At 42.0% G+C, this 14,330-nt stretch overlaps 1 protein-coding gene across 1 annotated transcript; it reads right to left on the bottom strand.

Annotated features, from left to right (window-relative positions):
* Positions 1 to 595: 595 nt before the first annotated feature.
* CCDC160 (coiled-coil domain containing 160) lies at positions 596 to 2,570 on the bottom strand. Its single transcript, XM_032260239.1, has 2 exons — positions 922 to 2,570; positions 596 to 764 (listed from the first exon to the last, which is right to left on the bottom strand). The coding sequence occupies exon 1, from the start codon at positions 2,012 to 2,014 to the stop codon at positions 1,043 to 1,045; it is 972 nt and encodes a 323-aa protein (XP_032116130.1). The 5' UTR covers positions 2,015 to 2,570; the 3' UTR covers positions 596 to 764; positions 922 to 1,042.
* Positions 2,571 to 14,330: the final 11,760 nt, after the last annotated feature.

The raw sequence follows: 14,330 nt of genomic DNA, 5'->3' as shown, positions 1-14,330 counted from the left end.
AGCAAATAGAGCTGCTATTACAGGATATCTTGATAATTGATACAAACAAATGGTAAAGAATCAACTGGCCCATCACTTCCACCAAAGGACTGAGGCAGTACATTTTTACCATTTATAAGTGTAAAATAAATTGTTATCACCTGGGCCCCTTACAGAGCTGGATTACTGTATAAATCAAGCCAGCTCACTAAAAGTTTATCCAGATGACATCCAACTGCACCACAGTCCTCGCCAGCTTGTGATGTAAGCTGGGCAGGAAGCTTCCAAACCTTCCCCTGGTTGAAATTTGGGGAGAACTGTGTAAACAACGCCCCTTACTGGTCAACATAAGAAAACACAAAAGCCATGGCTGATAAGAACAGGCCTAGCACAGGTCACAGCTATCTATGTCTCTAAGCCATCTTCTAGTCTATGGGAACTGTGGCCAGGTCAAAGGAGAGAGCCTGGGGAAAACAGCAGGGGGAGGAAAAAAACTACATTTTTTTCCAGAGATGTTTATATCTACCTAATTAAAGTTAGATCCCCAAAGCAAGCAGATACATTTTTGGAATCCCATTGAATTCGAACAGGCAGTCACAAGACCCATAGGCATATGTTATACTTATACACATAAACAAGATTTTTATTGTTAACATTAATGAACACAGATGGAAAAATATTCACGTGCCAAGGGCATATTGCTTACAAGATCACAAAATGGCTGTTGATTTGTATTCATAAATGATTTGGTGAATCACTATGTGTTTTTGAGTGAATATATATATCTCATACCTGTATATATGTGACATATATATGTGACATATATGTCACATATATATAGGTATGAGATTTCCAAAGCTTCATTTCCACTTGTACTCCTGCAATAACTTCATTAGAAAGAGAAAGCAGAAGCTTGGAAACATCTATACGTTTTACAGATACTGTGATTCACCAAAAATGAAAATTACATTTTATTACATATATTTTAAGTAATACACAAAGAAAATACAATAAACGCTGATTGGGCTCAATGACTTGCCTAATGGAAGGACTTTTTTAAGTTTTAAAAAAAATCCCCAGTAAAGTGGTCAAGGATACTTGATGATGTTGCCATAGAAGCAAAGTGTTTTCTAAGCAACTCCAAGGCTCTGTTATTTCTTGCTTGTAGGGTCTTCTCAGCTCTCAGTTTGTTCTTGATGGCACTGAGCTCTCTGCGCATCTTTGCCATTTCTAATTCATAATACAATTTCATTTCTTCTTTCAGGAGCACATTTCCAAACTCAGTTTGATGCTTTAACTTCCTAACAGCTTCTTTCAAATCTCTGTTCTCTAGGTTCAACTTGTGGATGACTTCTCTGGCTTGCTGGAGCTGTTCAGTTAAGTTCTTTACATTTGTTGCTTTTTCAGACAGGTCATTTCTTAAAGTTTGAAGTTCATAGTCACTTTTTGAAGCATCCGTCTCTGTTTCTTGAAAATTTAGAGGTTTTGTGAATACTTCCTTTTTGGAGTACAAAAGTTCTTTTTCAGCATTTTCAAATTCCTCTTCTATTTTTCTACATTTCATATTGAGGTCTTCCAGTTCTTCATTCAAAAGATTCAAGCAAAGTTTTGGAGACATTCTTCCAATAAATCTCTTTCTAATGTCTTGTCGTAGTAGTGGTAAGTTATCTGTACTGCAGGTAGAGTTATCTTCTGTGCTGGTAAAGCTTTCTTCTGTTGTAACATCCGCCTTAGATGATTCGTAGGAAGCAGAACTTGTGTCTGTTTCATTCCTTGAAATGTTTATCTTGCTCTCTCTTAAATTTGGTTCTTGTTCTATTTCATTTAGTTGGAAAATATATTCTTTCCTCGTAAATTTATTTTCTTCTTGAAACTTTCTACTGGACAAATTATACATTTCTTCCGTTCCCTTGCTGCTATCTGCAGTTGTTTGTTCAGAAGAAGATTCGGGCTGAGAAGTCTCTTCTAGAACATCCTGTGCACTAAAAAAAGGAGTAAACATATTCTCCTTCCAGTGTTTTTTTCTAGCATCCATTTCTCCAGACACCTCTTCCAATATCTGAAAAACAAAATTTAAAACCAAGGTACATTATTTATACTAGTAGCTAGTATAGTAGAAAGAAATAAGAATGCTGGGTGAAGAATCTAAACATTTGAGGGCTGGCTCTCTCTCAAACTCACTGAATGACTTGGGCCTCAGTTCCCTCATTTAGAAATGGAAATGGCTACAGGAGCTAAGTTTTACAGATGCTTCTAGCTTTAAAACTCTCTGATCCTATGAAACAGAACTAGTAAACTGACATATTTAGCTACTTACTATACACAGAGAAAGTGATTCTATAAGAAAACAACTGTACACATAAAAACAGACTGCTTTTAAAATAATAAAAGTGATTTGAAATTAATAGGTTAATGTTGGCAATACCTGTGCTTTCAATGTGTCTTATGCCTTTCTAGTTCTTTTGGACTGGAGTATTGTTAATTCAGTCGTTAAAGTGACTAAAACATCAGGGCTTAATGAAATGTGAGCTACTTTTGGTAAAGTATACCATGCAGACTTCCTTATGACTAACTCTGCCAAATGCCCTTCTGTCTTGACCTATAAATTCCTGCTATTCCAGTCTTGGGCTTTGCTTTTAGGCAAGACTGCCAAGTGTACAGAATTCTATCCGTTTTGACAGCAATTTCATGAGGAGAACCTAATGTCAACAACTGAAAATATTAATGCCACCACATGTGTTTTTCTTAAGATATTGATTCTGAGTACACTTTTAGGTGAAAATTTAGCACACTAAATCACAACCAACTTCCCAAGTTTATAAAAATATGAAGATGATTATTTTGTTTTCAAAAGAGTTTTCCCTATCCAAAGGGAATACTTAAAGTACAGCATTCCCAAACCAGTGAAATACTTGGTAAGCGACTACTTCTGAGGGAAGGGAGAAAGAAGAACCAAGGCACATGTGGAGGGCCGCTGGAACCTGAAGCCACCAACTGGCAGCTGAGGTCAGCCCTAAAGGATGAGAAGAAGGAGAGGGTTACTTTATTCAGGTTATATATTAATGTACCAAAACATATTTGTACTATCACCATGGAGAAAAATCAAAGTATGCCCACATCTCTTTTACCTATGGACTCAAATGTAATTTTCTGCTGGTAGTGAGAAATGGCAAATGCTGTGTTTATTTCTTAATTAACATTTTCGTTGATTATTTATAACAATTTTGGAGAATACAGAAAAGCATACAAAAAGAAGGAATCTTCATAATATCATGGCCCTGAGATAACTACTTTTTGATGTATTATCTCTCCGGTCTTTTCTTTTTAGCAACAGTAGTTTATTTTAAATAACACAGGTTTTCCTTACTATGAGCAATGAAGGAATAAACTTGATACCTACAGGTACTGAACATGACTCTCCCCTTTCCCTCACAAAAGATGGAAGGAACTCATCATCCCCAAGGGTACATCCCTACTGGCAACTACTTGGCTTTGAGGAAAGGGGAAAGTACACATATTCTTAAGATGAACTATTTGGACAGTTCAGTGAAGGTACTAAAATGATTGGTCCAAAAGCCAGAAGCCAAGCTTTCTCGAGGTCATTCAGACCATAGTGGTAAACTCAGCCTTGAAATTCACAATATGTATTTGCCATTGGAATATCATCTTCTTTCTTTTGAAATACTCCTTTCTGACTTTTATTATTCTATGAGTCACCATTCAGAAGCATCATTGACTGATCTGTTCTTAAAGGGAAATATCGTTATCTTGGTTTCCCTCCTCTCTAGAAATATAAATGCAAAACAGTAGGCATTATTATAGCAATCATCGAGGAAAGGAACAGAGAGAGGACAAAAGAGGGTGATGTTAATTGCTAGTCACATTTTTAGCAGTCCAATTTTTACCGGACAATTCTGTAGATGATAAAAATGCTTCTAATCAGGTAGCAATGGCAGAGAGATTACTATTCCTCTTACTTAATTCTGGATGAAGGGCATTGGTGGGATTGATTAGGAAGGAGGTGAGCACAGGGACAATTTAAGTGTGGCCACTTTATATCTGGAGATAGCAAGAATGACACATCTGAGATGGAGGTCTAGGCATGGATAAAGGTTAAAATAGAAAACTCTTTTCGTTAATAATTTTGCTCCTTGAAAAAGTTACTTCTACATCCAGCCATTCCATAAATCTCTGGTAAAACACATACACATATGCACACACACACACAAACACACACACAAATTTTGAATTTTCACTATCTTTCTTTCCTGGGCCTCTGTATAATTTCCTGCGTGTCTGAAAGCAAATGCCTTTCAGTGAACACTATACAGCTACATAAATGGGAAGAGTCCACTTATGACTAAGGCCCACAGAAGTTAAATGACTTGACCAAGGCCACACAGCCCATAGTAGTAAGACTGAGGACTCTGTCTCCCAGGTCAGTGCTTGTTCTAAAATTCTTCTTTATTCATCTGCTTGGTTTCATTCCCCAAATTGAAAGAAAACAACCCACTATTTTCAAAGCTTAGGTATCTTATAAAAAAAGGCCACAAAAGAAGAGAGGAAAAGTGAAGGGGGAGGGTAAGGAGAACTGCATGTCACATTTCAAAGAACAGAAAGAGAAAGGTTTGAAAAGCCTTTTGGAATTTCCCTCCCATGGCTTACACAGGGCAGGGTCAAGGGGTCTCTGAGCTGCTCTTTTTTTCTCTCTCTCTCTCTTTCATTGGCAAGATATCCTTTAAGAGCTTGTTCCCAAATCGAGTCACAGAATGTGGCAAAGCCCAGACTCAGAGTAAAAGCTGCCCGTCTCATTTTCTCTTCACAAATTGCACTGTTTGGGTTTTTTATGCAGAAAGAGTATGGCATTCGTATTCTCTGGCAAGAACAAGGAATATGCTTTCAGGCAATGACACTCCTCTACCCTGGCCTGGCAGCCATTTTGTTCTCAATAAACTCGACTAGGTAGTTTGTTCCAGCATAAGGCAAACCAAACCAGAAGACATTACTGAAAGTGTAGGCATGCCTGTTAGTGAGTCAGCTGTGGACATTTGTTAATATAAGTGCCTACCCAACACTACACTGGATACCGAAGGTCTGAAGGGTAGGGGAAGGAGGCCCAATGGAGATGAAAAACTGGCTTCTTTAGAAGCAAATAATCCAGAACACAGACAGGAAAACAAGACAGTCATATGACAAAAATAACAGTAGTCCTCTAAGACAGCAATCCCCCAGAAATCCTTAGGACTGCACTGTCAAGGCATATGTGTCTACAATATGACTGCATGTATTCATTTGTGTCTGACATGAATTAATAATGGACTCTTGATGGTTCTAGTTAGTGTCTCACTGAAAACATCACCATTTCTCCTCGAGTGACTTTTTTTTTGCAGTGGCAAAGTAATAGGATATTTTTGTGGTGTAAGAGATCTCTTGTCCCATGAAAGTGGTTTGTATTCACCTAAAGAATTTGAGAACCACTGATAAAACAAATTGAAGATGAATTTATGATATAACATGACATAACATAAATGTTGAGAGCTAAGCAAAGAACAATCATTTACTATGGACCTGTAGGTGCACTGTTCCATAAAAATCTTAGAGGAATGCATATCTAGTCTCAAATAGCTTTGGAAAATAATACACTACTGTTTACCCTGAAAGGAGAAATCCACAAACCATCTCAGTTTCATTTCTGAGCTGGGGCCCCAGACAGTATAATCATATTAAAGTAGACGTGAAATTTAATTATTTGTTTTCTAAAATATTCATATTTTAAATCACAGGCTTTAAGGAAATTTGATGACATAAATCAAAGTTTTTTTCTGTTGCCTTATCCCATTTATACGGGCATCGTGGGTCACGTCTGTAATCCCAGTGCTTTGGGAGGCAGAGGTGGAAGGATCACTTGATGCCAAGAGTTCAAAACCAGCCTGGACAACACAGTAAGACACATGTCTATAAAAATTAAAAACAAAATTAGATAGGTGTGATGGTGTATGCCTGTAGTCCTAACTACTCAGGTGGGAGGATTGCTTGAGCTCAGGAGGTTGAGGCTAAAGCGAGCTATGATCATGCCACTGTACTCTAGCCTGGGAAACAGAGCAACACCCTATCGCCAAAAAAAAAGAAAGAAAGAAAGAAAGAGGGCCAGGTGCAGTGGCTCACACCTGTAATCCCAGCGCTTTGGGAGGCTAAGGCGGGTGGATCATGAGGTCAAGAGATTGAGACCATCCTGGACAACATGGTGAAACATCATCTCTACTAAAAATACAAAAATTAGCTGGGTGTGGTGGTGCGCACCTGTAGTCCTAGCTACTCGGGAGGCTGAGGCAGGAGAATCACTTGAACCTGGGAGGCAGAGGTTGCAGTGAGCTGAGATCGTGCCACTGCATTCCAGCCTGGCAACAGAGCAAGAGTCCATCAAAAAGAAAGAAAGAAAGAGAGAGGGGAGGAGGAAAGAAAGAAAGAGAGAGAAAAAAAGGAAGGAAGGAAGGAAGGAATGATTTGGTCTCAAATTTTCAAGACTGTCTGTTTGCATACATTTAGATCTGCCTGCACCATTCCGTTATTCTTCCAGGCAGAGAAGGTAGGGACTGGAAAACAATTTTGGAAGAATGCCAAAGGCTTTTTCCCATCTCACAAGAGTCTTTCCTGTAAAACTTTGTAAACTGGGAATGTTGCTTGGAAAAGGTCATCTCCAACCCATGTTGAGTAACATTCTGTCACTATCCTCTGTTGCTTAGTAGCTCTCAACTCAGGGCATGGCTTTTAGTTACTGCCCATAGGCAGTAAGGTAAAGACAAAGGGCTCCTCTCAGCATAAAGAACTTTCTCCCCTTATTCGTGGTTGGTCTGTTCTCTGGAGCATCATAAAAACTGCTCCACCAAAAGAGGAAAAAACTCTGTTACAGAGGAAATCACTAGGTTTGCTTCTTTGCTCAACTGTCCAATTTATTCTCACTTCAAATATTTATTCTCACTTCAAAGAAGTGGTTCTCAACCTTTTTTTTTTTTTTTTTTTTTTTCCTGCTTCCACTGTTTCCAGGCACAAAAACACTCCCATCACTACCCTCCCTCCTTAGAATATTCTGACCTGCCTCCTCTAGGGGAGATTCCCCATTCTCCGCCCTCTTTCACTGACTTGCAGAAAACCATTAAATACCAAATGAAGGACCTAAATGAACTTTCTGAAGTCAAGATGGATCAATATATTTTCCCGTGCAAAATTGTGGGGAAGAAGGAAAAGGAAATTCTTGAGAAAGGAACTGAGTGTGGACTACAGTGGAAAAAAGACTGAAGGAGTTGGGTATCTTGGCTCCCATATTTTAGAACTGTGAGCCTCAGATTCTTCAGGTTTAAAATAGGACCAATGTACCTGTTTCACAGGTGATTAATAAAAATGAATGAAAATGGAAATGAAATCAACTTTTAAAGTGTACTGTAAACAAAGGGTTTTGCTCATTTTCACGTTTTCCTTACCCTCCCTTTGAACATAAACCAGCCAGTTAAACAACCTAACCTTTCTCCAGATATACGTACTCCAAAGTGGCCAGCCGGGAGTCATCTGACTTCAGAAAAAGTTAGTTTGAAAAAAAAAAAAAGTAGGTACTATTAAAATAAACAGAAAGAAGCCTAAACTCCAACCTCAGATTAATGTAATCTGCATCCTCAGGGAAAAATTAACCGTAACTTCTGCAAGTTAGTTGCTGATGTCCCCAAATTTCTGAAGCTGTACTGATTTTATCTAAGCAAAAAAGTGGTAGTCTTTTCTACACCTTAATATATCAGCATTTTAAAATCACCAATTACTTTACCAAGAGTTTTCCAAATGTCCCACTGTATTTCAGAGGCACCAATAACCTCTCAGAAATACAGGAGTATTAGTTTGAAGATTAGCAAGGATGACTTTGCACTCTGAATTCCTGGGCTTCTGTGGCATTTCACACAGACCTTTATTATACAAATACACGATGATGGCCTGGCATTGTTACCTGACAATAAATATTTGTTTAATGAATGATCCTTAATATTCTTCCTGAAATCTCTGCAATGCTTTGATTCTAATATAGGGGTGTGTATGTGTTTTTTTAAAGACATAATTTCTCTTCTGGCTTATAAAGTTTTGAAGGGTGGCATTTTAGGGAAAGCACTTTTATTTTTCCCTTGAAGTTTATTTGGCTTACCTAAAGTCTTCAGGACACACTTTTTTTTCATATTTTTATAAGGCCTCCCTGACAGTGTACTGACAATGCAGCTAGATTATCAACTTACAAGACTGAAGATTTACCTTGTGTAAGGCTCTGTGCTTCTAAATACCCTTAACAAGACATCAGCCAACACGACTGTACTTACACTTCCTGGGGTCCAAGATCTTCTGTCTACTGGATATCCTTGCCTTCCTTCGCTACTTTGAACTGAGGGGAAAAAATTCCTCCTCCCTCCATGTAATTGAGAAATGTAATTAACCAGAATGCCCAAACCCATGTTTATATCTGAGACGTATGTTAAAATGACATGATAAACTTAGAATGTCATTTGGTCTATCTGATATGTGATACCAGACACTAAGAGGTAATTTCTCTTTTTGTCAATCCATTTCCCCAGCTATTATGCCACTAAGTCTTCCTTCCCCAAGCCATACAGATATCAAATGGGACAAGAATCATGGTGCCATTTTACAATATCTCCTCACTGTTAGCACCTATTGAGCAAAGGAGACACCCTGGCTTGTTGTTGACGAGCATGCCAAGAACCGCATTAGCAAAGGTCTGGAGTCCAGGTCTTGCCTCCCTACCTCAGAGTGTAGTTAATTTGAGAAAAAAAAAAAAAAAAAAAAAGGAAAACATCGAAAAGGGAAGGCATACTGTATTTTGCCTTCATTTGTCAGGGTCCTAATATACGGGCCAAAGTGTCCACTTCCCTGGACAAATTGTCTTCTCCATTGCTTGGCAGCTATTGAGGGGGAAGAAAAGTAGCATTGTAAACTGGGCCCTGTGAGTGGTTACTACTCCCTAATTGTCTGTTATTAGTGTGAAGTTATGCCTTCTAGAAGAAAAGATACGGGGAGTCACCTTAATTCCGAAGGCTGAGCCTTTATTGGTCTGGGAGTCACATTCTTGCTCTAATGCTGTATCTTTGTATGCATAGTTTGGGAGTTTTCTCTGTAAATGGTTAACTGAAACTCCTGCCATCGCTGCCTCCCGAGGACAGAAGGTGGCTCGGGGTCAGGGCGCTGCTTCGGTCCCTATTGCAGGTAGCACTTTCCACCTCTCCAGTCCCGACCTAGTGGCTGGCGGGCGGCGGGAGAGGCCTGACCCCACTCCTCTTTCCGCACTGCCACTCCCACGCCCTGGTCCTTTCCCTCCCAAACGCTCTCCAGCCCCGGCCTGGGGCTGTAAGGAAAGAAGTAACCTGCCCTGGGGGTCGGGGTGCAGACTTGGGCGCCTGCCCATGTCTCCCTGCCCCTTCGTCCCCTGTGTCCGGGAAGAAGAGGGGCGAGCCCCGGGGGAGCCCGGGCTTTCCCGTCCGCAGACAAACCTGGAAGCGTGGGTGCGGTCTGGAGAGCCCGATCCTCTCTTCCTCAAAGCCAGCCACCACTGGCGAGCGGCAGCCCCCTCGTTAGGCTCCGGTCACCGCGACCCAGCCGGGCCGGCTCCGGGCTGAGTCTCCGCAGTGCAGCGCCAGCGCGGGCAGCGCGGTTGCCTAGCAACGGGCCGGCCCGATTTAAAGGGACGCGCACTCCGGGCGCGCGCCGGGGGCCGGGTGCTGGCGGTCCCGCAGTCAAAACCTGGCCCGAGGACTGAGCATGCCGGATGCAGCGGGTACCGCGGCGGCTTCTGCCCGGCAAGAATTAAGAGCTCATGGGAGGAGAGCTGAGTCAGAGTGGGAAGGGGCCAGAAACTGCAAGACAGTCCCACCCGCAGTGGGATTATTACGGAGGGTCTGGGTGACTCACAAAGCCACCTGGTCACTGTGACTGTATGGGGGTAAAGAGGGTGTGGCATTGAGCCAATTCCTAGGTCTGCTGTTATTAGCATGACATGGTGGAGAGTTTGCTCCGGAAGGTTGCCAGGATTTGGTGCAGGGTTGCTAACTAAGCAGGAGTTCCACCCCACTCTCCATCCCCACGCACACCCTCACGCATTAGCACAAAGAGCTGACTTCTGACCAAAGTTCTGAGGACCGTAGGTCAGGACAGCATTGCGCCGTGGCTATGCCCCTATGGAAGACTGGGCTTGTATCTCAGAGAGCCCATGCTTTCCTCATTTGCCACTCAGGAATTTCTCTAAACCACTCTTGCACCCTACTTGAATTTAAAACCCATTTGGGGCAACTAGTTCCACACTACTGACAGGGTAAAATTGTTTCCTTTTATTGGTCCCCAGAGTACTCTCTTCCTACTTCAAAGGTTGCTCACAACTTCTGGGATTTCTTTGGGTGACAAGCCCATGCTTTTCACTGTGTTACAGATTCTAATCACTGTATTTTGCTGAATCAATAGATGATCTTCTGAGATTTAGGCCAGGTGCGGTGTCTCATACCACTAATTGCAGCACTTTGTGAGGCCAAGGCGGGCAGATTACCTGAGGTCAGGAGTTCCAGACCAGCCTGGCCAACATGGTGAAACCCTACCCCTACTAAACATGGAAAAATTAGCCTAGTTTGATGGCGCATGCCTGTAGTCTCAGCTACTAAGGAGGCTGAGGCAGCAGGAGAATTGCTTGAACCTGGGAGGCGTGAGCTGAGATGGTGCCACTGCACTCCAGCCTGGGCGACAGAGCCAGACTCTGTCTCAGAAAATAAATAAATATGCCAGGCACAGTGGCTTATGCCTATAATCCCAGCACTGTGGGAGTCTGAGGTGGGCAGATTACCTGAGGAGATCAGGAGTTCGAGATCAGCCTGGCCAACATGATGAAATCTCATCTCTACTAAAAATACAAAAAAATTAGCATGGCTTGGTGGTACACATCTGTAATCCCAGCTACTCAGGAGGCTGATGCATAAGAATCATTTGAACCTGGAAGGTGGAGGTTGCATTGAGCCAAGATTGCACCACTGCACTCCAGTCTGGGCAACAGAGTGAGATTCCATCTCAAAATAAATAAATAAATAAATAAATAAACAATCTTCTCAGATTTTGATTAGTCTGGTTGCCCAGTACTAATCCTTCCACCACCACGTTGGACCTGACCAAGGCTGTGAGACCTGAAACTGTGGGTCTGTGGTGTCTGAAATAGCAGCAAGAGTGATTCTTATTATTTTCTAGGAAGCGTGAGGGTGAAAGGAAATACTGGCTTTGCAATCTCAAGTGAAAGGAGGTTTCAGAAGTTTTAAAAAGTGCCAGTCTAATTTATCAAAGACCTAGCAAGGGAGTGACTTAGGAACAACACCAGGATACATTTCAAAGCTTCAACACTTTTTGGGAACCGGACATAACAGGTGTCTGGGAGCTGGCAAAGCTTCACTCAGGTGCCCTGAGGCCTAGTTCTCAATCCCCTTTTTCCTCCTTAGAGAACCAAAGTCGACAAGGGTTGGAGGCAGGAATCATCAGTCAATAATAAAATAAAACCTGTCAATGTGTGTTTTATTATTGACTGACTCCTTCAGAATTAGTTTGTGGGACTCTGACAAAACTTCTTCCCTTGACGTTGACTCTCCAAATTGCTATGCAATTGCATGTATTTTTTTTTTTTTTTTTTTGAAGCAGTCTCACTCTGTCACCTAGGCTGGAGTGCAGTGGTGCAACCTCACCTCACTGCACCTCTGCCTCCCGGGTTCGAGTGATTCTCCTGCCTCAGCCTCCAGAGTAGCTGGGATTACAAGCCTGCACCACCATGCCCCGCTCATTTTTGTATTCTTAGTAGAGACAGGGTTTTGCCATGTTGGCCAGGCCAGTGTTGAACTCCTGACCTCAATTGATCTGCCTGCCTGGGCCTCCCACAGTGCTGGGATTACAGCTGTGAGCCATTGCACCAGGCCTATCATTTGTTTTAATAATTTTACAAGTATCCCATTTATTTTTGCTTAAGGTAAGATCCCTTTTTAGTATAATAAAGTATTATTTCTTAATTGCTCTGTGCCTCACTTTCCTCCTTTGTACAATGGGAATGCTAATTGTACTTAACTCGTGAGTGTTCTGAGGATCAAGTGAGTTCATGTTTTTAAGACCCTTAGAATGGTACTTGACACAGAGTAAATCCTATATAACTGTTTGCTATTCTTATTATTATCTTGCCTTATACATTCATTACTTTCCTAAAATAGAAATATATATACGCTGATGGTGATAATTCAGTGTGTGTTCTGGAAAATGGAGTCAGAAATCTTGAGACCCAGAATTCCAAACCTTTATTTCAGGTAGAGGTTCAGACTGTCACCAATCAACTCCACACCACCCCCATATTCACGAATAAAAGGCACCAGGATTACTTTGGTCTTGCTGTAATTATCTTTTTAAATATGATGGGTCACTCCTTGTACAGGAGGTATCAAATGGCAGAGGACCAACGGCAATGAGGACAGGGAGTTTTGTTATTTAAAGCTACTGCAGAGTTGGAGATAGGTTTTCAAATATGTAAGTCAGAAAACATTTACTATCCTCTGGAAGATATAACAATACTAAGGCAACAAAGCACTTGATATTATATTAATAGAATTATACAGTTAGACGATGGAGCCCAGCCTTCTCATTTCACCATGTAGGAGACTGAGACCCAGAGAGAGTAACGTGACTTTTTCTTTGATCATGCAACAAAATAGGCTACTTTTGATTGCCCTGGAAAATGATCCTAGTTTTAGTAGCCTCGAACTTGAGCTACTTGGGGCAATGAAAACATATACATTTATAAGCATATATGTATTGAGACAGGGTCTCACTCTGTCACCAAGGCTGGAGTGTAGTGGCGTGATGTCAGCTCACTGCAACCTCTGCCTCCCAGGTTCAAGCGGTTCTCCTGCCTCAGCCTCCCGAGTAGCTGGGATTACAAGAATGTGCCACCATGCCTGGCCAATTTTTTGTATTTTTAGTAGAGACGGAGTTATACCATGTTGGCCAGAGTGGTCTCGAGCTCCTGACCTCAGGTGATCCGCCCGCCTCAGCCTCCCAAAGTGCTGGGATTATAGGCGTGAGCCACCGTGTCTGGGTCATAAGCATGTATTACATGTGGATAAACCATTTGTGCAGATAATAATAATAATAGCTAACATTTATCACACCCCATACCCTATACATCAGCAAATTCTGTTGGCCATACCTTCCTTATGTGTCCAGAATCTGACAGCTTCTCACCATTTGCACCTTTACCACCCCTCCTCTGGCCCTCATCGTCTTTCGACTGGACCTTTGCAATAGCCTCCTGCTTCTACACTTCCCGACTGTATTCTTTTCCTGAAGTCGCCAAAGAAGCATCACAAACTGGGTGGCTTAAAGCAACGGACACTTATTCTTTCACAGTTCTGGAGGCTTAGAAGCCCAAAGCTAAGGCGGTTTGAGGTGGGTTCCTTCTAGAGGTCCTGAGTGAAAATCTGTCTCTCCCAGCTTCTGGTGATTGCCAGCAATCCTCAACTCTCTGCAGCTTGCGGAGACATCACTCCAATCTCTGCCCCCGTCTTCCCACAGTCTTCTCCCTATGTGTCTGTGTGTCTTCACATGGCTGTCCTCCCTCTGTGTATGTCTGTGTGCCCAAATTCCCTTCCTCTTATAAGAATGCCAGTTGTTGGCCTAGGGCCCAGCCTAATCCAATATGGCCTCATCTTAACTTGATTGCATCTGTAAAGACCCTATTTCTTTCTTTTTTAATTTTTTTTTTTTGAGATGCAGTGTTGCTCTTGTCCCCCAGGTTGGAGTATAATGGCTCGATCTTGGCTCACTGCAACCTCCACCTCCCAAGTTCAACAGATTCTCCTGTCTCAGCCTCCCAGGTGGTGGGACTACAGGCGCCTGCCACCATGCCTGGTTAATTTTTGTATTTTTACTAGAGACGGAGTTTCACCATGTTGACTAGGCTGGTCTCAAACTCCTGACCTGTTGATCCACCCTCGTCAGCCTCCCAAAGTGCTGAGATTACAGGCAGGAGCCACCACGCCCAGCAATAAGACCCTATTTCTAAATAGGTCACGTTAATAGATACTGGGGATTAGGATTAAACACATCTTTTTGGGGGACACAATTCAACCCACAACACCTGCCCAGCATCTATTCTCAGCATGGTATCCAGAGCGATCATTACAAACTATTAAGTCAAATCATGTTACAACTCTGCTCAAAGCCTGCAAAGGCTCTCAATTTGACTTGTAGTAAAAGCCAAAGCCTTTTAAATAGGCCCTATGGGATTCACATGAAGAACCCTC

The sequence above is a fragment of the Sapajus apella genome, unplaced genomic scaffold (genome assembly GCF_009761245.1).
Source record: "Sapajus apella isolate SASKATOON/1434 unplaced genomic scaffold, GSC_monkey_1.0 scaffold115, whole genome shotgun sequence".
NCBI lineage: Eukaryota > Metazoa > Chordata > Mammalia > Primates > Cebidae > Sapajus > Sapajus apella.
The sequence above is the reverse complement of the archived record's forward strand: the minus strand, read 5'-3'. Positions and strand labels throughout refer to the sequence as shown.

What these genes read in the sequence shown, in the direction of transcription:
- CCDC160 (XM_032260239.1), bottom strand. Translation starts at nt 2,014, where the DNA reads ATGGATGCTAGAAAAAAACACTGGAAGGAGAATATGTTTACTCCTTTT.